The 24,532-nt window shown below is 44.4% G+C and overlaps 2 protein-coding genes across 2 annotated transcripts in view; one reads left to right on the forward strand and one right to left on the reverse strand.

Annotated features, from left to right (window-relative positions):
* rad51c (RAD51 paralog C) overlaps window positions 1–6,562 on the reverse strand; it is a 36,858-nt gene extending 30,296 nt beyond the window's left edge. Inside the window, exons 1-3 of the mRNA XM_072589997.1 lie at window positions 6,237–6,562; window positions 2,751–3,009; window positions 1,439–1,605 (exon numbers count right to left, since the gene is read on the reverse strand). Of these exons, the coding sequence (XP_072446098.1) occupies window positions 1,439–1,605; window positions 2,751–3,009; window positions 6,237–6,354 (544 nt within the window). The 5' untranslated portion in view covers window positions 6,355–6,562. The remainder of the gene's footprint in view (window positions 1–1,438; window positions 1,606–2,750; window positions 3,010–6,236) is intronic.
* A 4,120-nt stretch (window positions 6,563–10,682) lies between these two features.
* tex14 (testis expressed 14, intercellular bridge forming factor) overlaps window positions 10,683–24,532 on the forward strand; it is a 161,038-nt gene continuing 147,188 nt past the window's right edge. The window contains exons 1-2 of the mRNA XM_072589188.1: window positions 10,683–10,810; window positions 23,870–24,006. Coding sequence (XP_072445289.1) covers window positions 10,683–10,810; window positions 23,870–24,006 — 265 coding nt within the window. The remainder of the gene's footprint in view (window positions 10,811–23,869; window positions 24,007–24,532) is intronic.

Genomic DNA, 24,532 nt, shown 5'->3' on the forward strand with positions numbered 1-24,532 from the left:
AGCCCCGCTATACCGAGTGGAAGGCTTAGGAGTAGTTCATGGGGGAGGACATATTCGCTATGGGAAGGTCCTGCCTTATGTCATAGTGAGGGAGCAGACTGTGGCAGGCACTGGCCTTCTGGGTTGTCAGAGCAGGGGAACACACGTACTTCTGTGCCCCCAGCACATGGACGCCAAGGCGAGACCTCAGTGAGGATTCAGAACTGTTGGGGCAGAGCCTAACAATTGCACCATGGAAGTGATGGCCGCGGACTATGTCTCCCCACAGGTGGCATACGTAGGGGTTGGGACATACTGTGTCACCACCAGTGCTCCATGTTATCAACACTGACCACAGCAATAGTGTCTGATAATGCACAGCACCTTCGTCCAGGTGGCACACCAGTGGATATTGCCCATCTTGGCACCTTGCTCAGTCCACCTCTCGGTAGGGGAGAATGTCTCAGATCTACGAAAGTACATAACACATTTTGATTATGATATATCCCCGCGCCGGAGCAGCTCAAAGAGCTCCAGGCAGCTGTACATTGTCACGGAAGCATTTCTTCTTCCTGGAGCAGAAAACTCGGAACATCGCCAGAGAGATCCAGGACATAAAACCGCTTCAATGGTGGAATCTAGGAGCATGGATTGTGATCCCAGCATGGGTAAGAATCGTCTCCCACTTGTAATTGTTATTTGTTATTGTTCAAATGGTTTTAGTCCTGTACCTAATAGGCGCAAATTGCCAAGCCCGAAAATGCAAAATTGTGCAATAATCCTTGCCAATAGACCTCTTGCTGCTGACTTGTGAGAATCTTTGTCTCATCATCCAACACTTGGTGGTAGAATGGGACTTCCTGATCTCAACATTGGAAAGGTCCTCACAAGGCATCACTCAATTTTCTCACCCTGGTGCACAATATTCAGGGGCTGGGAAGGCTCTGTGGCCTCTACTGATCTTCCACTGTCTTCCACTCTTAACTGTCACACAGCTCTGACATTCCTTCCACTTTCATTACAAAATCAGATGAACTTGCATTTACATAGCATCTTTCACCTCCTCAGAACATCAAATAAAGCACTTCATAAGTAACAACATAATGAACCATTACATTCTGTTTGTGCAGAGCGAGATCTCATTGAGATAAATAACCAAAACAGTCTGCTTTTAATGATATAAGTTGGTCCAGAATTCCATCCCTTCTCTTTGTTTACTGCTGAAGGATATTTTGAAACAGGATGCCTCAGTTGAACATTTCAACTGATAGATAATGCAGCTCTGCCTCAGTGGTACAAAGGTTGCATCCACTTCCATTTCATAGTCTGCTTCTGATGCAAGACTTGAGCCTGTGAGCTTAGAAGTCACAGATGAGGGTCACGGAATGAAGAGCAAGATCCCACGCCCTCACCCTCTCAGTTTGCCCATTGAACAGCTGCAGCCAGCTGAACAGCGTACCTTCATCCTGGTTGGACTCAGCAATCAGGTGGCAATGGTGCACAGCGGCAGCAGCGATGTCCATCGCTCGGTCCACAATAAAACTACCTTCTGTATCAATGTACACGGACTCACCGCCCAGGCCACCAAAACATTCAGGGATTTGCGCGTCCACAACCAACTGGATACTGCACAACATGGAGAAAACAAAACAGGGATCTCAGTTGACTGACTGCAAATGCACAGGTTGCTCACTTTTATTTTAAATTTCAAGATATACTTTATTCATTAAAAAATCTCTTTGTATATCCAGTATACATTGTCACAAAAGCAGTTCGGTTCTGTACAGTTGCATATCAAACGAACAAACAAAACACTGGACTTTGACTCAATCGGAAAAAAACAAAGACCTCTCTTGTACATATAAACAAATATTTACATATATTTGAGACAGTGGGAGGGTCTGAAAATTGAATGCACCCCCATTTACCTTCAGCAGGAAGACCTCAAAGAGTGGTCTTTCCCCACTACACCTTGGCAGCAGCTGCCAAGTTTAGTGAGTCCCTCAACATATTGTCCTCAATCTTGGAATGTGCCAGTCTGCAACACTTGGTTGGGGTCAACTCCTTGCTTTGGAAAGACCAACAAGTTTTGTGCAGACCAAAGAGTGTCTTTCAACGAGTTGATGTTTGTCTCTGTGTGCGTCCCAGAGAACAGACAGCTCACGCCACATTACATGGAATAACTCCACAGAGGCCAGTATCCCGTCACCAAGTCACCCTTTTTTAACATGTGCACATTACACTGGCTATAGCCAACCAGCTCAGAGTCAGTCCCTGAAGTCTAGAGATTCTCAGAATCACCTGTTACTTTAATTTATTAATTCCTCTGATGAGGAGACTTCGAAACACCAGTTTATATCTATCAGTCCTGATTCACCCAGGTTAGTAACCTCAATCAAGGATCTCATAGTTAATAAGATCCACCTGGTTCCAATTACTGACTTTTAGGGAACTCTCCAGAATTCCAATTCCTTTCACTATCCAGTCAGAACAGTAAAAGGTAGAAGGCTATTTGACTATAGCTGGGGTGTAATTGATTAGGAATGGATTTTTTTCAGGATAAGTAACATGGTGAAGACGTGGGATCAAACCTGCACTCTTTTAACTAGGCCCACAACATCACTGCAGCTGTTAACCTCTGATTGTAGGAAAATAATTATCGATAAACTATGAAGCTTATCAAATTTGCATTGTACTGTGCACCTTGTTGGTTCCATGTTTGAGACACAGTATTAAATAGAGACTTACATGGGTGCAAAATGGTATCCTACCTTAGCTGAGTTTTCCCAATACCAGGAGCACCACAGACCTCTACGATTTTACCAACGGGTACACCTCCCCCTAGGACTTCATCAAGAGCAGAGCAGAAGGTGATGATAGAGCCTTGAGCATGCTCCTGCTCCAGCAGTTCCAGAGCTGTGTACTTCCGAGCAGAGGGCAACCTCGCACTCAGCTGGGATTCCTCTCCAGGCCTTTCTTGTCTCACAATTTGTAGAATTTCTAATGCTTCCTCCTTGGAGATGCCCAGCTCTAAATAGCAATGTAAAGAATATACTTTCAGGACAGATAGAAAGGAATATTCAACCACGTTGTGAGAGTCAAAAATGCAATGACTGGCATGCCGCAGTGGGAGGTGTCAAAACATTTCTGAATGGGGGAATCAGGTGGATGTATCTTGCAATTTTGGGAGCTGATGCAGATTATTGCATGCTTCTAGATTTTCCATCTTCCTAGGTGGTGCCAGTATTTATTGCTAGTGCCCAAGATACAACTACGCAACATAGGATTGGAGCAACAGGGAAGCCAGCCCAGATTCAAGGCAGTTCTTCTCCCTCATCTTTGTGAATGCCATGTTTCAATTTTACCATTAAAGGGAATCGTCCTAATTTAATCAGGGCATGGAAACAAAAATCCCCTCTTCTCTGGAGGCTGTCAATCCTAGGACACACGGCACTATCCAGGGCCTTACCCAGATGCTCATTCCCTATTGTGAATCCAACAGGTTGTACAACCTGGAAGGGCATCACAGCCTAAACAAACCCCATTTTCTCACATCGGGACTAGAACCTCTAATTGGGCTGACGGCCTTCCCACAGGCCAAAGACCTCAACTGAGTCCTGTCCTCACTGTCCGAAGGTAATAGTCAACTACTGCTGTTGTAATCACAGCTTATATTTTCTAAGGCTCTTCATAGGAGCATTTTCAAACAAAATAAGAAACCAATCTGAAATAACTCCACAGAGATCGGTATCCTGCCACCAAGACATCCTTTTTTACATGTGGAGAATCCTTGACATTGATCCATCTCCCTCAGAACCAGCTCTCAGAGAGAACAGAACCCCTGACACTCCTGCTATTTAAAAAAAGTCTACCTGAAATAGGGGGGAGAGAAAAAAAGAAAACTCTCTTTCTTAGTAGTATACCCAACAACAGTAATAACACACTGACTGTGTGATCCAGACAGTTCATAGTCAGTCAAAAATTGGAGAGTCCTTCACCACTGATCCAGTTCCCTCAGAGGCAGCTCTCAGAGTGAACAGAACCTCTGACACTCCTGTTTTATCCTTCAGCCAGGGATCCCTGTTTGGATCAGGTTAACAGCCCCATCAGGCAACATATGTTCAATGAGGTCAATCTGGCTGACCTCTTTACAATCACTACACAAGTCACATAAGGAAATTTTAATGCAGGTCATCAAAAGTGTGGTCAAAGCAGGGGAAAAATAAAATAAAGAATGAAGGTATACTGGGGTATCCTGAGCTCCATTTTAAATATACAGGATGCATCAGACCAATATGTAACATGCACCAGTTTTACTGTTTCTTTCCCAATGATAGCTTTTAGTAAGTATTTGAAAGAAGGAAAGTGAGGTAAAGAGGTAGAGAGGGAGGGTATTCAAAGACCCAGGGCCATGGCAGCTGAAGGCATGAAAACAAAGGCTGGAGGGATTAAAATTGGGGATGCTTCAGTGTTGATTGTAGAGAGTTTTGGGACTGGAGGAGATTACAGAGATAGGTAGGTACAAGACCATGGAGGTCAATAGACTATTTAACACCAGAATTCTGAAAGTGAAGCTAAGGTTTCGAATTGTATGGAACTTGGTTAGCTCCATCCTTTGAGCATAGGAGTTGGGAAGTCATGATGAGGTTGTATAGGACGTTGGTGAGTCCCCTGCTGGAGTACTTTGACCGGTTCTGGTCGTCCTCTTATAGAAAGGACATTATTAAGCTGGAGAGGGTTCAAAAGAGGTTTACCAGGATGTTGCCTGGTCTTGAAGGTTACTGGGAGGGGAGGGGGGGGGGGGGGTGGTTGGGGAAGGGGATTGAATAGAAGGAGGGGATGGAGTTGGAGGGAAGGTAGCTGTGATGACGATACGTAGATGCAGGTAGGGGGTGTTGGTGATAGGCCAGAGGGGAAGGTGGAGCGGATAGATGGGAAGGAAGATGGACAGACAGGACAGTCAGCTCAAGAGTTGGAGGATTGAATCTGGGATGAGATGGGGGAGGGGAGAGGAGGAAACTGGCGAAATCGACATTGATGCCATGTGATTGGAGGGTCCCATGGTGGAAGACGAGGCATTCTTCCTCCAGATGTCAGGTGGTTAGGATTTGGCGGTGGAGGAGGCCCAGGACTTGCATGTTCTTGGTAGAGAGGGAGGGGGAGTTGACGTAATCAGCCACACCAAAGGATTGTTTGGTGTGTGCGTCACAGATGTTCTCTGAAACGTTCCACAAGTTGGCAACCTGTCTCCCCAGTGTAGAGGAGACCACATCAACAGCAACAAACACAGTAGATGAGGTGTTTGGATGTGCAGGAAAATCTCTGCTGGATGTGGAAGGATCCTTTGGGACCTTGGATGGAGGTGAGGGAAAGAGGTTTTCTACCACATGCCGCCACATGATTTATGATCATTACGGTAGCACATAGCCCTGACTTGCTGACTTACGTTAGCATGCTGTCCTTGTTTTATGCAATTTACAGGAACAGTGAATCTTAGTTTCTGATGAGGAGGTGCCAGTGTTGGACTGAGGTGGACGAAGTTAAAAATCACACAACACCAGGTTACAGTCCAACAGGTTTATTCGGAAGCACTAGCTTTCGGAGCGCTGCTCCTTCATTAGGTGGTTGTGGAGAATAAGACCATAAGACTTCAAAGAAGTTCTGGGATCTACACATTAAATGAACCAAAACCCATTCCAAAAGACAAAAGACTTTTTTTGCCCGAAACGTCGATCATTCCTGATGAAGGGCTTTTGCCCGAAGCATTGATTTTCCTGCTCCTCGGATGCTGCCTGACCTGCTGTGTTTTTCCAGCACCAATCTAATCTTGACAACAATTCAGGTTTGGATTATCGTTGGATGCTGCCTGAATTGTTGTGCTCTTCCAGCACCACTAATCCAGTATTTGATTTTCAGCATCTGCAGTCATTGTTTTTACCTTGTTGACCTTAACAATTCAGGCTTGTTCAATGTATCATTTCAATTGCATGATGCTGTAATATTTTGCTATAAATTCTCTATCTTATGGTCTTAGTCACCACAACCACCTGATGAAGGAGCAGCGCTCCGAAAGCTAGTCTTTCCAAATAAACCTGTTGGACTGTAACCTGGTGTTGTGTGAGTTTTAACTTTATCTTAGTTTAGCGAGTTTCGGTGGTCTTGTGCTTTTGGTTTATTACGGTAATTTATGCCCCTGTTTGAAAGTGTTAGTGGCCATTCCTTTAGGTACATTACGGTCATTGACTGTATCCTTTTACCTTTGCTGAGTTCCGTGGCTCTCACCCCGCTCAGATCCTCAGCGCTTTGGAAGCCGGAGCTGATCAGTTTGACCCTGATCCCGGGTGGGAATGGGAAGCTGCCCAGGTCCCTCTGCATCTTCTCCTCCCGCAGCAGCCGGAAAACCCCGGGGCCTTACTTCAAGCAGACCTCGAATAAACTGCCTGTGATTCCCTTTATCATTTCCTGTACCGCTTCCCCCAGGAGAGTAACCTGGCGAAGCAAAAACAAATCCTTCATAAGCAGCGGCGCGAACTTCAACCACTTCACTCCTGCAACATCCCCCGCCAAAAACAGGCTTGTTAAACAGCTCCCAGAGCCTCCTGCTGGCTTCTTGGAGACACTTCAGGGTCTTAAAGGGACAGAATCAAAAGTCACACACCACCAGGTTATAGTCCAACAGGTTTAATTGGAAGCGCTAGCAACCACCTGATGAAGGAGCAGCGCTCCAAAAGCTAGTGCTTCCAATTAAACCTGTTGGACTGTAACCTGGTGTTATGAGATTTTAAACTTTGGACACCCTAGTCCAACACTGGCATCTCCAAATCATTAAAGAGACAGCGCATCCCCAAGGTCGGGGAGAGGGATGCTTCTCACCAACTGTAGCTCAGTTGGTAACTTCAAGACATGGTATGGCCAGTGGTGAGAAAGACCCTCCCAGTCAGATCCTTTCTTCATACCCAGAGTGTCGCCCTCCTCTGTATATTGCCCTTGAGGTGGCGGCAGTGGGAAAGAGAACACCGCCAGTTGTTTTGTGAGGTTCATCCCAAGTAGCACAAGGACATGCGACTGCATTCTACGGGCTGTTCCCAGGGATGCACACTGTGACAAACATTTGGAAAGCAGTGACAGAATCAGTCCAGACCGGCATGGATTCAATAAAGGGAAATCATGCTTGACAAAGAGAGACATAGAGTTGTCCAGCACGGAAACAGATCCTTTGGTCCAACTCGTCCATGCTGACCAGATATCCTAACCTAATCTAGTCCCATGTGCCAGCATTTTGCCCATATCCCTCTAAACCCTTCCTATTCATGTACCCATCCAGATACCTTTTAAAAGTTGTAATTAACCACCCTGGCAACTTATTCCGTACACGCACCACCATTCACATGAAAAAGATGTCTCTTGGATCCCTTTTATATATTTTCCCCTCTCACTTTAACCCATTGCCCTCTAGTATTGGTCTCCCCTACCCTGGGAAAGGACGTGGTTATTCACCCTATCCATGCCGCTCATGATTTTATAAACCTCTGTAATGTCACCCCTCAGCCTCCATCACTCCAGGGAAAATAGCCCCAACCTATTCAGCATCTCCCTGTAGCTCAAACCTTCCTCTTCACTACCCTGTCTCTCCTTTGACTGTAAGTGCAACTGAATGTTTCACAGGAGCTATTAAGTACATACTGTAAATATAACCAATATGACAAATGTGAGGGACTGTATGTACTGTAAGAAATTTAACTGTATGACATTTTATGCAATGTCAAATTTGGGTTGTTATATAACATGCAAATTTTATGAATAAAGCATATTTTGGGGCAGAACATGTTAGCCTTTACTGCAAAATATTAGAGTGAATGAATCTTATTACATTAAGGCCTATGTAGGACAGTACATAGAGCACTATGTACAGTTTTTGTTTCCTGATCTAATGAAGGACATACTTGCCTTAGAGGGAGTACTTAAGTTTTTAACCTTTGGTTTTAGAATTAAACATGAAGTTCTGGTGCTGTTGGTTCAGGCGAACATAAAAGATCCCATGTTATTGGTGCAAACCTATGAAATTCTGATGTCCTGAGCTGACAATTCTTCATCCATCAAGATACCTGAAGGCTATGTTTATTGCCAGCCTCACAGCTGATGCATCAGTGATCACACATAAGCAGAAACACAACTTTACAGACAAGCACCTGAACAAAGGTTTGCTGAAGTCAGCACACATTGATGGATGGTAGAATGAATTTGTCAGTGTGTCATTTTATGAAACTTGCAGCTTTGTTGTGCTGAAGCATCCAAGCAAGCGGTACCCTTGAAATTAACTACAAACCCACCACCTGACTTATTCTCTATTCCCCTAGCAAAGGATGTGGCAGTGAGAGGCATTCGGAAAGCTCTGTTGCAGTGGTGTTATACCACTGGCCAGCATCCATTAGCCATCCTTGCTGACCAGCTGAGCATTGACAACAGACATTATGAACACTGAACCAAACGCAGACTCTTCTAATTTGTCGCTTGTGAAGTTTTATTGGCCATTGCATATGTACACCTAAAGTCATTGGCTAGAAATATTGGAGTATTTCTTATGTTGTATCAAAAGTTATAAATGAAAGGGGAAGAATAAACCTGCATAGATAAAATGCCTTTCATGACCAGCAGACATCTCAAAGGACTTTACAGTCAATTAAATACTTTTGAAGTGTAGTCAATGTCATAGGATATATGAACTCAGCAACACCTACAGACAGACAATATTGGTGAAGACACCGGGATTGGCTCCAATACTGTTCTTTAAATACTGCTATGGCATCTTTTAGATCAACCTGAGAAGGCACATAAGTAATCTGACTGACATCGCCTCCCAAAAATGGGCTAAAATGAACTTATTCATTATCAACTATGTCACACTTTTGAGCAAAGTCTAAATAATAATATGAACTAAAGTATTTTCTGCCACCCTGAGGAAATAATAATATTCGTGTTTAATTCTAAAACCCAACAAATTATTTAACAGACATATTTCTGTTAGTTATTACAAATATCTGTTATAACCATAACAGATATGACTATCTGTTACTATCTCACTGAAGCAATAGCAAGGTGTTAGAATGACATGCTAAATGGCAAGTGGCCTCTCCAGACCAACTATAGTCCAAGCAGTCACCATCTTCTTCTCATGCTGCATTAATTGTTGCTCCTTTTCTAAAGTTTGATTTCTTCTGTTTATGATGTGGATGTAGGGCAAGGAGCTTTCACTTCATATTGTTGTTTTTAAACTTAACTTTTAAACTTAAAGAGTTAAGGGATATAGCCGTCACTGATGAAACCAGTATCTGTTGTCCATCTTAAATTGCCCTTGAACTGAGTACCTTGCTTGGTCATTGCAATTTAGCAATGTTTCAGTCCTGTGCTGCTAAGTTATCATTAGCATCAGTACAAAAAAGCTTCAGGAAATGCCTTTGGCAACCTTTTGTCAAACATGTTCTGTGACTGACCATCATAGTAAACAGGAGCAACATTAAAACTTATAATTTATCAAGTCACAATGGGTGACATGATGTGTCAGTAGTTAGCACTGCTGCCTCACAGTATGAGGGACCTAGGTTCAATTATATCCACAAACAGTTGTCTGTGTGGAGTTTCTCCCTGTGTTTCTGTAGGCTTCTTTCCACAGTCCAAAGTTGTGCAGGTTAGGTGGATTGGCCATACTACTTTGCCCTCATAGTGTCCGGGGATGGAGCAGGCTAAATGGATTAGCCATGGGAAATGCAGGGATAGGGATAGGGTAGGGAAGGTGGCTGTAGGGGGGATGATCTTCAGAGGGTTGGTGTGGACTTGATGGGCCAAATGGCCTGCTTTTACACTGTAGGATTCTGTAAGAAAGTTCCACTTTGGGTTCTGACTTGTATAATTTGCCATTTATTGGTATCCTAACAATTGGTATAATTTCAATCATTTGCGTTCAGATCACATTTATGAGCTTTCTGTCCTGGTTTTAATGGCCTCTGTTAAATGGCTTATTTGATGGCTAGCTGATTTATACAAATAACTTTCAAACTAATGTAAGCGCTGTCTATTTCTTTGATGTATTTTAAGAAATTGATATAGAGATTCAAGATGGCGGCGACCCAGCAAGTCTGAGTCTGTAGTGCTCTGCCTAAGACTCGGGCAAAGTGGGGCACCCGCCTTTACCACACCTTTTAAATAATTCAAAATAGCTTTTGCCCAGCATAGTTAGTCATTTTACATCAAACTTGGACAGTTTGGTGTTGTTCTTAAAATGACTAAGGGCAAAAATTCCTGCAGTTCCCAACAGGCAGGGACCCCCTCCCCCACCCCCTTCAGCAGCAGCAGAGACGTCTGCAGCCACCTTGGGGGACTTACCTGCAGAGGCAAGCTCCAGGAGAAGATCAACACCTTCATTGAAGAATCCAGGACCAGGTGGGAGTCGTTCTCGGTTGTGCTGCAAAAGCATGACTGAGAAATTGAAAAACTCAAACAGCATGTCGGAGGGGCGGAGCAACGAGCCACAGCCTCGGAGACTGCTGCTGAGTCGGCCGTGGGCTGGGTCTGGGCTCTGGAGCAACAGTCCGGACCTTGGAAGAGCACATCGATGACCTTGACAATCGGGGCCATCGAAAAAATATTCGGTTGCTGGGTCATCCTGAACGGGAAGAGGAAGGCCAGATCGCAGCTGTTTTGGAGCAATGGCTCCCTCAAATATTAAAGTTGGAGTCCGGACCAGGCCAGGTACAGGTGGAGTGGGCCCACTGGGCTGCTGTACGCAGGCCCAGGTTGGACCAGCGCCCCCACCTGGTTCTATTCCAACTCCAATGTTAGAGAGAGAAGCAGGTGCTCCTGGAAGCTTCTAGAGTCCTGGGAAGGATCCACGGGCTATGATGCGCAAGGGCTCCAGGATAATGTTATTCCAGGATTTTTTTCCAGCCGTGGTCTGTAAGAAGAGGGCATTCGATGAGGCAAAGAAGTGTCTAACAGACCTAAATATCCAATACTCCTTGCGTTACCTGGCAACACTACGCTTCAGCCACGAAGGATCCGTTTACAACTTTGGATCACCGGAGAAGACTAAAGAATTCTTGGGCTGTCTTAAATAGACTATGAGACGTAAACCATATAGATAATGATTTTATTTTGCCTCCCCGGAATACCCTTTATTCCTTCTCCATCCTTTTTTTTCAGTACCTTCTCCGGAAAATGGGGAGGGTGGCTTATTTGTTATTCATTATGTAATTTTCTTTTTACAGGCCATGCGGCTTATTTGATTTGTGTGGGAGGGGGGTTTGTTTTGTCCTACCTTTTTTGTCATCTTACTTAGTTTTCTAATAATTGCTGGGGTTGTATCTTTGTAGTTTTATATATTTATATTTTGTATTATGCTTGCTAAACGGACCTAGGTATTGGTGTGGCGGGGGGAGGGGTGGGTCACTCACTTTTAACTTTGGTTTCATAGAACACTCAAATTTGTCTACTCCATTTTAAAATGCCTGAGTCGAGGGCGGGCTCTATTTAGGAGAGGTTATGATGGGGTTATTGACAGGTAGTTATGCACCCTGGGAGCAAGGGGGAAAAGCTCCTTTCAAATGTGTTTTGTATTGTTTTCTTTACTTAGGAATAGTTTTTAATTGTGTTGGTATAAATGTCTTAAAGAATTTTTGCTTTTGTGAATTTTCCATTGTCTTTATTCAAGGTGTTTTGGGTGGGGTTCTTCCTCCTGGGGGGTCTCAGGCTTGCCTGGATGATCATGGCTAGCCATTTGCTTAGGTGGTGCACCTGGAATGTCAAGGGGAGCAATTCACCAGTCAAAAGGAAGAAGATATTATTAAACTTCAAAAAAGAAAGGGTTGATGTAGCTCTTACAGGAGACACATCTACTTGACAAAGAGCACTTAAAATTACAACAGCGTGGATTTGACCAGGCCTTTTTCTCATCTTTTAGTTCAAAAAGTAGGGGAGTAATCATTCTTATTCGGAAGAATCTTCCTTTCAAAATCTTAAGCCAGATAAAAGATGAATCTGGATGGTATATACTGATCAAAGCCCTAATATATGGAGAGGAGTATGGGATCTTGAATCTTTATTGCCACCTGGAGCACCCCTTCAAATCTGTAATGGAAGCATTCTCCAAGTTGATGGCTTTTGGGGCCCACCATAAAATTATAGGGGGAGATTTTAATTGTATTATGGACTCAGAGACAGGTAGGATACCCAAGAGTATGTCTCTTAGATCTAGACAATTGGTAGATCTGAATAAGGAGCTAGTGCTAGTAGATGTGTGGAGGTGCCTTCACTCCCAGGGCAGAGACTTTACTTTCTACTCTAACCTACACAAGTGTCATACTAGAATTGATATGTTCTTTGTTCCCTCGACCCTTTTGAATTCCATATTGTCCTGTAAAATAGGTAATATAGCAATCTCTGATCATGCCGCAGTATATATGGAAGTTAAGACTAGGGACGATGGGACAGGCCCCCAACATTGGTGTATGGATTCTTTCTTAATGAAGGATAGCAAATGCTCTGACAGAAATCTTGGGAACAGAGATTAGATTGGATCCAGTGTCTCTTCTTCTGGGCTTTTCAAATTTGCCCTCCCTGGATGTGCACGGGAGGAAATTATTTTCCATTCTCTCTTTTTGTGCAAGGAAAAATATCTTCGTGAATTGGGTAGCTGAAGGCCCTCCAGGACTTTCGAATTGACACAGGTTAATCATGGAATATATCCCCCTTGACTTCCTCACAAATATGGTGCACCAAAAACTGAATTATTCTATAAAATATGGCAGCCCTTTCTGAACTATATCGACACAGATATTTCAGTCATACTGTCAAGGGCTCTTGTCTGGCTGTGGTAGTGGTTCTGGCTGGTCCGGGGGCCCCCGGGAGGAGGAATCCCGTATAAGTATAGGTTTTATTATGACTTGATGTTATTCCATTTTGAGTATGTACTTAATTACTTTATTATTCCATTATTTTTTGCTAGTAATGTATGATATTCTATATAATGTTTTGGTTGTTTGTAGGATAGATTAGTAGTTAGTTTGGTTTTTTCCCCTCTTTATTTTTGTGTTTTGGTTATTATTTATTTCTTTTTTTATATGTATTTAATTGTATATTAGTATTTATGCTTGTTTGTATTACTTCGTAATTTTGTAAAAAATGTTTAAAAGTTTCCTTTTCTTTTCAATAAAAATGCTTATTAAAAAAAAGAAATTGATATAATTATCAATATTCATGCTGTCAGCTTGGCTTATTGTTCGCACTTTTGAGCCTAATTCAGAATGCATAATCTATATTGACATTTCAATACAATACTGGAAGGAATTGTTGGAATGAACGTAAGGATGTAAGAAATAGGAGCAGGCTTTGACTATTTGGCCTCTCCAGCTGTTCAACCATTCAATATGATTGTGGCTTATGTTCTAGATTTCTCAAGTGGTGGTGGTGTGTGTATGTGTATATGTGTACACACGTGTGTGTGTGTATGCAATCACTATGTCTGCTCAGTCAAGCTCCTTCAGAATTTTGTGTATTTCACTAGATCACCTTTCATTCTTGAGAGTGTGATGCTGGAAAAACACAGCAGGTTGAGCAGCATCTGAGGAGCAGGAGAATCAACATTTTGGGCATAAGCCCTTCATCAGGAATGAGAGTTATGAGCCAAGGGGATGGTGAGATAAACGGGAAGGGGGTGGGGCTGGGGGTACGATAGGTAGATGAAGGTGGGGCTAGTGGTGATAGGTTAGAGAGGAGGGTGGAGCAGATAGGTGGGAAAGAAGATGGATAGGTAGGACAAGTCATGAGGGCGGTGTCGAGTTGGAAGGTTGGATCTGGGATAAGGTGGAGGGGAGGACAAATGAGGAAACTGGTGAAATCTACATTGATCATGTGTGGTTGGAGGGTTCCAAGGCAGAAGATGAGGCGTTCTTCCTCTAGGCGTCAGATGGTTAGAATTTGGTGATGGACGAGACCCAGCACCTGCATGTCCTTGGCAGAGTGGGTGTGGGAGTTAAAGTATTCAGCCACAGGGCTGAGGGACTGCTTCATACGATGTCCTGGAGATGTTCTCTGAAACTTTCTGCATGTCAATGTAGAGGAGACCACATTGGGAGCAACGGATACAGTAAATGACATGTGTGGAAGCACAGGTAAATTTCTGATGGATGTGGAAGTCTCCTTTGGGGCCTTGGATAGAAGTGAGGGGGGAGGTGTGGGCACAGGTTTTGCAATTCTTGCAGTGGCAGGGGAAAGTGCTGGGAGGGGAGGGTGGGTTGGTGGGGGAGGGGGTTGTGGACCTGTCAAAAGAGTCGCAGAAGGAATGTTCTTTATGGAATGCAGATCTTGTAAATTCCAGAAAGAATAGGCTCAATATATTCAACGTCTCCTGATAGGGCAACCCTTTCATTCCTGGAACCAATCTATTGTGTTCATGAGATGATAAACTTAGGGTCTATCTGCCTTCCAAATATACTGTCAACACTGTAATACCATTTGAAAAATAACAAGCAGTTTATTGAGAACATTTATCCTTCATCCATTATGACACAAAATAATTATTTGGCCATTGTCTAACTACTTTTATTTGTGGGACCTCATGCACAGTTTCCTCTATAGTAAACTGAAACAACATTCTTAACAGTAATTAATTAGTCTTGAAGCAATTTGTAACATATGGGGGCATGATAGAATTGAGCACCCAGTTTGAGGGTGAGCAATTTGGGTCTGAAACTTAAATAAGGTCAACTATATGGTTATGAAAAAAATGTTGACTAAAGTGGAACAAGTAAATATGTTAAAAGGCAAATATTTCTTAAGGAGATATTTCTTAACTCTCAACTATGATGTACCCAAGTGTCCTATTATTGTTCCTGTTCCTAATACATCATTGTAGCTGTGCATTTCTTTCTCCCTCATGTACTTATCTATTTTCCTCTTAAATGCACTCATACTAGTTGCTTCAACCACTCCCTGTGGTAGCAATTTCTACATTCTTACACTTTCTGGGCAAAGATGTTCTGAATCCCCTGTAGCATTTATTGGTGTTTAACTTATTTTGATGTCCTCTAGTTATTCTCTTCCCTACAAGAGGGAAATGCGGTCTCTGTATCCACACTGTCAAAACCTTTCGTATTTTAAAGACTTCTTTTACATTACCCCTCAGCCTACTTTCCTCCTCTCAAGAGAAAAGATACACAATCTGACTATCCTGTCCTGATATCTATTTCTCACAGCAGAAAGCAAGTTGAATATCAATGGAAAAGGACTTATACAGGATTTTTAAAAAGTATTTGTGGAATGTAGGCATTGCTAGTTAGGCCAGCATTCATTGCCTAACACTAATTGTCCTTCAGAAGTTAGTGGTGAGTCCCATTCTTGAACTGCTGTAATTTGCGATTAGTTGACCCACAAAGAAGTTCCAGCAGCAATGAAGGAACTGTGATGTATTTCCAAGTCAGGATGGTGAGTGGCTTGGTGGGGAACTTGCATGTGGTGGTGTTTTCATGTATTTGCTGCCCTTGTCCTTCTAGATATGAGTGGTTGTGAGTTTTGGATCAACTATTCAAGGAATCTTGGAAAATATCTGCAGTGCATCTTGTAGGTAGGATACACTGCTACTACTGAGTGTTGGTGGTGGAGGGAATGGATAGTTCTGAATGTGGTGCCAATTAAGCAGGTTACTTTGTCTTGGATGGTGTCCAGCTTCTTGAGTGGTGTTGGAGCTGCACCATCCAGGCAACTCAGGAGTGTATTCCATCACACTCCTGAGTTGTGCCTTGTAGATGATGGACAGACTTTGGGCAGCCAGGATGTGAGCTGTCTCCCAGGTCAAACTGGCATCTGAAATATTACAATGATTACAGTAAGAACGAAGAGAAGGGAGAAGGCGCATCATTTCGCCTACCCTCAGGTTAATTCAGCAGCTTGTATTGGGACAGCGTCTGCAGGCAGATGGATCGCCTTTCGACCCCGCGCTGACCCCGCGCCGCCGCCATAGTGCACGGACCGCGTGCCGCCTACCAGCGGCGTCGACGACCAATTTTACACAAAGAAGATCCCCCAAAAAACCCGACAGACTTTACTAAAAACCCCCGAAACGGCCACTGCAGTGTAAAAGGTAAGATCAGTCAATCGACATCCTACCGATTCTGTTAAAAAAAACCCCCAGAAACCGCGAATTCACAAACTGTCCGTTAGAGAGAATCAAAACATGGCGCCGAGCCCGGGGGAGAGAGATAGTGGGGGAGAGAGATGGTGGGGGTGGGGGAGAGACAGCGGGATGGGGGGAGACAGCGGGATGGGGGGTAGAGATGGTGGGGTGGGGAGAGACAGCGGAGTGGGTGGAGAAATAGCGGGGGGAGAGATGGTGGGGTGGTGGAGAGAGATAGTAGGGTGGGGGAGAGCCAGTGGGGTGGGGGGAGAGATGGTGGGGTGGGGGAGAGACAGCGGGGTGGGGGAGAGACAGCGGGGTGGGGGAGAGACGGTGGGGTGGGGGAGAGACAGCGGGGTGGGGGGAGAGATGGTGGGGTGGGGGAGAGACAGCGGGGTGGGGGGAGAGATGGTGGGGTGGTGGAGAGAGATAGTAGGGTGGGGGAGAGCCAGTGGGGTGGGGGAGAGATGGTGGGGTGGGGGAGAGATGGTGGGGTGGGGGAGAGACAGCGGGGTGGGGGAGAGACAGCGGGGTGGGGGAGAGATGGTGGGGTGGGGGAGAGATGGTGGGGTGGGGGAGAGACAGCGGGGTGGGGGGAGAGATGGTGGGTTGGGGGAGAGGTGGTGGGGTGGAGGAGAGAGCGGGGTGGGGGGAGAGACGGTGGGGTGGGGGAGAGACAGCGGGGTGGTGGGAGAGATGGTGGGGTGGGGGAGAGACAGTGGGGTGGGGGGAAAGATGGTGAGGTGGAGGAGAGACAGCGGGATGGGGGGGAGAGATGGTGGGGTGGGGGGGGGGAGAGATGGTGGGGTGGGGGAGAGACCGGGGTTGGGGAGAGATGGTGGGGTGGGGAGAGACAGCGGGGTGGGGGGGAAAGATGGTGGGGTGGGGGAGAGACAGCAAGGTTGGGGAGAGACTGCAAGGTGGGGGAGAGACAGCGGGGTGGGGAGAGATGGTGTGGTGGGGGAGAGATGATGAGGTGGGGGGAGAGATGTTGGGTGGGGAGAGATGGTGGAGTGGAGGAGAGATGGTGGGGTTGGGGAAGAGTTTGAGGGGTTGGGAAAGAGATCGAGGAGGGGGTGAGAGAGTGGCGATTAGGAGAGAGATCCAGGAAGTGTGAGAGAGATCAGGGGGTAGGGGGAAAATTGGGGCAGTGGGGGAGAGTGGGGATGGGGAGAGATTGGGAGGTGGTGGGAGAGAGATTGGGGAGGTGGGGGAGTGATTGGGGGGGTGGGGAAGGGATGGGGAGAGATAGGGAATGGGGAGGTGGAGCATGAAGGAGATATCAAGGGTTTGGGAGAGATTGGACGTTGGGGGAGATCAGGGGATGGGGAGAGATGGGGAGATTGGGGGTTGGGGAGAGATTTGGAGGGGGGATGGTGGGACAGATAGGTTGGGAGAGAGATTGGGGATGGGGGAAGAGATCAAGGAGGTTGGGGTTGGAGGAAGAGATCGGAGGTGGGTGGTCCATGGGGTAGGGGTAGCGATCGAAGAGTGGGGGTAGAGATCCTTCTTAGGGGGGAGGGGATGAGTGGGGGGACGTGGGGATGGGGGTGGAGAGATACTGGGCAGTGGTGAGGCTGGGGATAGAACAGATCCAGGGGGAGAGACTCCAAGAAGGAAACTGGAGTGGTCACAGAGAAGGAAAAGAACCTAGGGAGGCAGAGGAAGACGGGTTTGGGGGAGTGGTGGTGGGATGCAGATCAGAGAGGGAAGATCAGGAATGCTGAGTAAGGGAGTGGAGAGATCCTGGTTTGGACCCTGAGGCAGAAGGGTGAGGTTGACCCGGTGGTGGTCCTGTGGCCGTGTGTTGTCCTGGGGACGGGGAAATGGAAAGATCGAGGAAATGGTCCGAGGTGGGGGTTGGAGGGGTAGTGAAGACTTCCTGGGGATAGTCCGGGGTGGAGAGGTAAACCCGGGGAGATGTCCAGGAGGTAGCCCTTAGGAGTAGAAACGTGGGATGTGGGATAGAGACCAGGGGCGGAGAGGGGTTAGAAATGTGGGGATGTGGGATAGAAAACAGGAGAGGAGAAGAGTTGGAAACGTGAGGATGTTGGATAGAAACCAGGGGAGGAGAGGGTTTAGAAACCCTGGAGGTGATTTGGAGCAGTATACGATCTTATGGGGTTGGGATCCATAAGGCAGTTAGGATGGGTGAGGAGAAACACGGGAGGTGGCGTGTGCTGTGAGACCTGAAGGGGAATCTGATGACAGGTGGGGTGAATCCTGCTGGGCCTCGGGTGGAGTGGGACCTGGGGATTGTGAGGGAGCGCAGGGAGACTTGGGGTGCAGTCCTGGGCTCGTTATAAGGTGAGGGAATTGCTGGGTGGTCACCGAAGGGGAGAGACCTGGGGTGGGCTGAGTGATGACCATGTAGGTAAAGGCAAGGAGATTCCTGGCAGAGAGAGAGGGAGTTCCCGGCACAGAGAGATCTGCAGGTGAGACGGGTGAAGTGAGGGCAAAGGTCCATGACAGGTACTGAGACATGTGTATAGAGCACAGAGACAGGGAGAGAGTGATGGCGCAATTAATTTGGGAGTTAGAGTTATTGTAAGAGATGGGAAGAAAGACCTGTGAGGGTTGAGAGACACACCAAAGGGATGGATGGAAAAAAGCCAATGCGGTTTACAAGAAAGATCCCAGGAATGAGGGGCTTGTCAATGCGGAGAACTCTGGGTCTGAACTCGATGGAGTTTAAAAGGATGAGGGGGATGGGATCTCATTGAACCTTATAGAATACTGAGAGGCCTGGTTGGGATGGGGAAGGAAGTGTAGAGGTGGAAACTCTCTGCAGTAGAGTATGCAGAGGACTTCAGAAGGTGGAGGCAGTACTAACAGTGGCAGAATATACTAGAGAGAGGCAGCAGTCTCTAAGTTGGGGTTGTATAAAAAAATGCTATTTATTTCTTGCCAGGTCATTGAATGTTTTTAGGACAGAGTTAAGTTCTTGATAGCCATGTGAATCAAGAGGTGGGGAGAGTTAAGTAGCTAGATGAGAATGCAGAGTTGAGGTCACAGTCAGATCAGCCATGATCTTATTAAATGGTGGAACAGGCACAATGGACCAAATGGCCTTTTCCTGTGCCTAATTTGTATGTTCATATGTATATTCATGTTTAGTGATATAAGATGCCAGGTTATTTAGGTTGTGAGTGAGAACTGTCACTAATTAGGAAGATGTTGCCCTAAATGTTTTCCTCACAGTACGCTTTCTTTTGTACACCACCTTAACTAAGTATCCTGTGGTTCTCAACACTTCCAAACTCTATTTATAGTTTGCCCAGTTCCCTCTCCTTTGAATCTTTTCTCTCAGGAGAACAACCCCAGTTTTTCCTACTTATCCTTAAAGTAGAAACCCCTCATTTCTGAAATTATTCTTGAACCTCATTTCCATACACTTTTATAAAGCCTTCACGTCCTTCCTGAAGTGTTGTGCTCAAAATTGGACACAGTTTTCTAGCTGAGGCTGAAATATTGTTTTATACCAATTCATTATAATTTTCTTACTTTTGTACTGTATTTTTCTAATTATAAATTCTTTAATTTCTTACCTTAATAAATACCTTTTAATCAGATTCTCAGCTGCCCTGCCACTTACAATCATTTGTGCAATCATATACCCTCAGGTCCCTTTGTTTCTGCACTTTTTTAGAATTGCATCCTCTCTTTTATATTACCTATATTTGTTCTTCTTACCAAAATAAATAACTTAGCACTTTGCTGCATTAATTTTCTGTCTGCGCATTCCACTAACCTGTCAATGTCCTCTTGAAGTCTGTTATTCTCCTCCCCATAGGTCACAATACTCCAAATTTTTGTATCATTCACAGATCTGCACATCCAAATCGTTCAATAATTAGATCAAGAGAAGCAGCAATCCCAATACTTACAACTGGGGAACGCCACTTGTTACCTTCTTCCAGTTGAAAAATAATCATTCACCATGACTCCGTTTCCTGTCACTTAGCCATCCACACTGTTCCATGGATTGTAACTCCATAGAATCCCTACAGTGTAGAAACAGGACCTTCAGCCCAACAAGTCCCACCAACCCTCCGAAGAGTATCCCAACTAAACCCATTCCACTACCCCTATTGCCCTACATTTAGCCCTGACTAATGACCAATCTGCACATTCTTGAACACTGTGGGCAATTTCGCATGGCCAGTTCACCTTACCTGCACATCTTTGGATTGTGGGAAGAAACCAGAGCACCTGGAGGAAACCCACACGGACAGGGGGAGAATGTGCAAACTCACACAGACAGTCCCTTGAGACTGGAGTTGAACCCAAGATCCCTGGTGCTGTGAGGCAGCAGTGTTAACCACTGAGCCACCATGCCATCCAACAAACTTGATATGTGATCTTTACCAAACATCTATTGGAAGTTTGTTCCACCACTCAGTTATCCTCATCACCACTCTGTGTTTCCTCATCAAAAAACTCAATTTTACAGATAGCTAAATTAAATTTTGCCATAAAAATTCTTATTGGCTTTCCTTAATTGAGTTACATTTGTCCAAGTGATTTATTCATTTTTGTCCCAGATTATAATTTCTAACTGCTTTCCCATCACTGAGGTTAAACATATTGCCCTACCATTTGGTTGATTTTACCTTACACCATCAATGTTAAAGAACGAAAATAAATGAAGAAGTAAAAGGAATAACAAACTTTAATTTCTTTAGTGCCTTCCACCCTCACAGGATGTTTTAAAACACTTTATAGCCAAATGAGTACTTTTGAAGTGAATCACTATTGTAAATGTAGGGAATATGATCATCAATTTGTGCACATGTTTTCATAAACAACAATCTGACAGTGTCCAGATAATTTTTTTCTGATTTCTGATTGAAAGATAAATATTGGCCAGAATATCTGGGAATCTCTTTATAAGAACAGTTCACCTGAGAGTGATGATGGAACTTCAGTTTAAGGTCCCATTTGAAAGTTAGCATTTCCATTTAGAAGCTTCATCAATCTATTGCTTAAATTGATGAGATTAGGGTTTTAATCGTAGGGTTATTCAGCATGGAAACAGACCCCTCGGCCCAACTTGTTCATGCCGACCAGATTTCCTGAACTGATCGAGTCCCATTTGCCAGCCTTTGTCCCATACACCTCTAAACAATTCCTATTCATGTATCCATCCAAATGCTTTCTAAAGTTTGTAATTGAACCAGCCTCCACCACTTCCTCTGGCAACCCATTCTCTACACACATCATCCTCTGTGTGGAAAGTTGCCCCTTAGGTCCCTTTTTACTCTCTCCCCTCTCACCTTAAACCTATGACCTCTGGTTTTGAACTTTCCTACCCTAGGGAAAAAACTTTGTCTATTCACCCAAACATGCCCCTCATGATTTTATAAACCTCTATAAGGTCACCCCTCATCCTCTGACGCTCAGGAGAGAAAAGCCTACTAATCAGATTACAATAAATGCTCAAGTGGGATTACCATATTCTAGAGTGGAATAATTGTATTTGTTGAACCCATTATTTCCTTAATTAAGTTCAGCTGGCTAGATACGTATTCAAAAGATTCAGTTTTTTTCTAAGGTTCCTGCTGTTATATTTTAGCTTTTGTGGTAGGTTTGACTCAGTTGTGGGTACTTAGCTCCGAGACCAATCAAAATCTCCACTATGTACTCTATTTCAATTTTTGTGTCAGTGGTTCCCCACTTTTCCTACTGTGATGATGCTGCACCTTTAACAAGGTTATGCTGTCCTAGGTTTGAAGGGTTTTAGGGCCAATTTGGTTACACCTAACAGATACTGCCTTTGGAAAAACGCTTTCAAGTTAAAAAAAATACTTATACAGAGGAACCTCAATTATCCTGAATATCAATTATCTGAATATCGGATTATCTGAAGGGGATCTCAAGGTTGCGATAGAAACATTACGTCAAAGAGCTGTTTCAATCCTGATTACGTCTTTTGTTTACAGGTACAATGATTAAAAATGAACTTATGTCATTGAAGTGATGCCTAGAACAGTCCTAGACAGTCTAGGCACCGTCTCTAAATGACTGACCTCCTGTCCTCTCTCTCTCCACCCCCCCCAACACTTTCCCTGGTGTTCTACATAGGGGTGAACCCTAAACCTCCCCCAATCCCCAGATAATCTCTCCAACATTGTCCTGGATAGGGCAAAGGTGGAACCTGTCAAAATGTTGTGTGTGTGTGTGTGTGTGTGCACACGCACACGCACTATTTGGAGACTTACCCCACAATTACTGTTGGTGTATAGTCCGGCTGCCCCTGAGGGGTTGTTGGCCAGGGGGTGGGTGGGGCGAGTGCAGATAGGGGTTGGATGGAGGGTGCGAATGGACGGGGGTGCAGGTTGGGGGTGGGTGGGGGAGCGGGTGGGAGCGGACGGGGTTGGAGGAGAGCAGGGGTCAGGGTCTCATGTGCAGTGTGCTGCTGCCTAGTCTCCTGAACGGGAAGCAGACTTCACAGAAAACTCCAAGCCGCAGAGGAAATCAATTAGTCAAGTAATCAATTATCTGAACGAAATAGTGCCTTCCCATCTCGTTCGGATAAACAAGGTTTCTCTGCACAATGAAAGGGGAGTGACCAGTGCTCCCAGCTCAGCTTTTCTTTGGTTTGGTTTGGTTCTTTTAGCAGTCTGGCTGTTCACTGAAAGCAATTGTCAATTTGAAGCTTCTGGTCCAGGAAACAGCTACTTAGAAGATGTTCCATGCTGAATCCCCCTGCCATTTCTCTCTCTCCTGTAAGATCCCGTGTTTGCCTTTTCCTTTTTTGCCAATGGATATTTATGGGGATTGTTGTAGGAATTTGGAACAGCATCATTAAGTTGAGATAATCTGTTGGGTTTTTGGATAGGTTATGTTATTCTATTTTGTTCTCATTTGTTTGTGTTTCATTCGTTAATCTAGCAAATAAATTCTGTTTCGTTTAAAACTAAGTGGTTGGGCTAGCTACATCACTTCTGGAATATGCATTTTACACCTGCTTAAAACAACGAGCAAAATTAGGGTCTGGGCTGATTTCTTGAAATGTTTTGGTGGGAGTCTGGCCAGGTCCACAGTACTACTGCCTCTTCGCTTGCCCATTGCCCTATTACTAAACTATTCCATTTCTTCTGTGTGCAGTCCCATATGCCCAAACTATTGGTCACTGAATTTCATTCTTCCTGTCCTTTTGTTCCTGTCCTTTTTCCAGTGACTTAGCCTTTTTCCAGTCCACTTAGCTTTAGTTTGACCTTGTGAAGTTAATGTTTGTACTTTTCATTTTTTTCCTTTGATTTCAATCTCCTTCTCTCTGCTTTATCTTTTTTATGGTTCTCACTTCACTCTAAGGCCTCAGACCTGTTTGTAATGCCTTAATTCTTTTCTACTTCCGTCTCTTTTGTTGTGATTCTGATGAAACAGATAGGAACAGGAGGAGATCATTTATCTTCATTTACTGTGTTTGCCCATTTAGTGATATCTTGGCTTATCCATAACCTGACTCCACCTGAGCCTTTGCCCCAAATCTCAATTCTTTTGTTTAACAAAAAGTTGTCAGTCTTAGATCTGGAATTAACAATTTGTCTAGCATCGGCTTCTGTTTCTGATAGAACTTCTTACATGAAGATGTTTCAAAAATCTATTGTTAATATGAAAGACATTTATAAAGCAAAATGATTTTTTTTCTCCTTAATACAGTATAGAAAGAAATGTCAGTCATTGACTGCAAATTAATTCTACTTTTTGTTTGACTTCTCTTAGGATGTCTCACCTGGTACCACTCCCTATTCCCTGTCCTGTACAACTTGGTTCAATGAAAGCTGATACATCAGGGTCGCAGTTGCATCAGTTTGTTAGAGAGGGCAACCACACCAAAGTGAAAAAAGTCCTAAAGAAAGGTGGGAATCTTGTATTTGAGGATTCTGTATTAAGAAGAGGCTTGGACCTTTTTGCTAAAAAGACATGGAATTAGAATTGTGCTGTCACTTTAAATGTCTTTGTATGTCTTCACACCTAAAGTTGCTTAATAATCTGTGCACCAAACAGCAGTCGTAGTATTGTAAAATATTACATTGCAAAAAAAGTCGATTTTGCCCATCGAGTTTGCACTATTGTTATTCTACCATAGGACAACCTGGTCTGAAATCACATTCCTACTTCTTTCCCAAAATCTTTATTTGCCTATGGAGTGTGCTTCACTTCAAATAAAGATGATAGAAAACCCACAGTTATTAATTTTACCAGTTGTTAGTCATTTGCAATCTTTTAAATTATACAGCTTCCCAGTAGTTTGATCTGAAATTGGACACGTCCAAATCTGAAACTATACAGACATGAAAAACTGTTGCTTTAATCTTGGTTGGTTCTGGATTAGCTGGCTGCAAAATGAATAATACAATTGACATCAATGCCCCGTACATCTGC

Source organism: Chiloscyllium punctatum, chromosome 19 (assembly GCF_047496795.1).
Source record: "Chiloscyllium punctatum isolate Juve2018m chromosome 19, sChiPun1.3, whole genome shotgun sequence".
Classification (NCBI taxonomy): domain Eukaryota; kingdom Metazoa; phylum Chordata; class Chondrichthyes; order Orectolobiformes; family Hemiscylliidae; genus Chiloscyllium; species Chiloscyllium punctatum.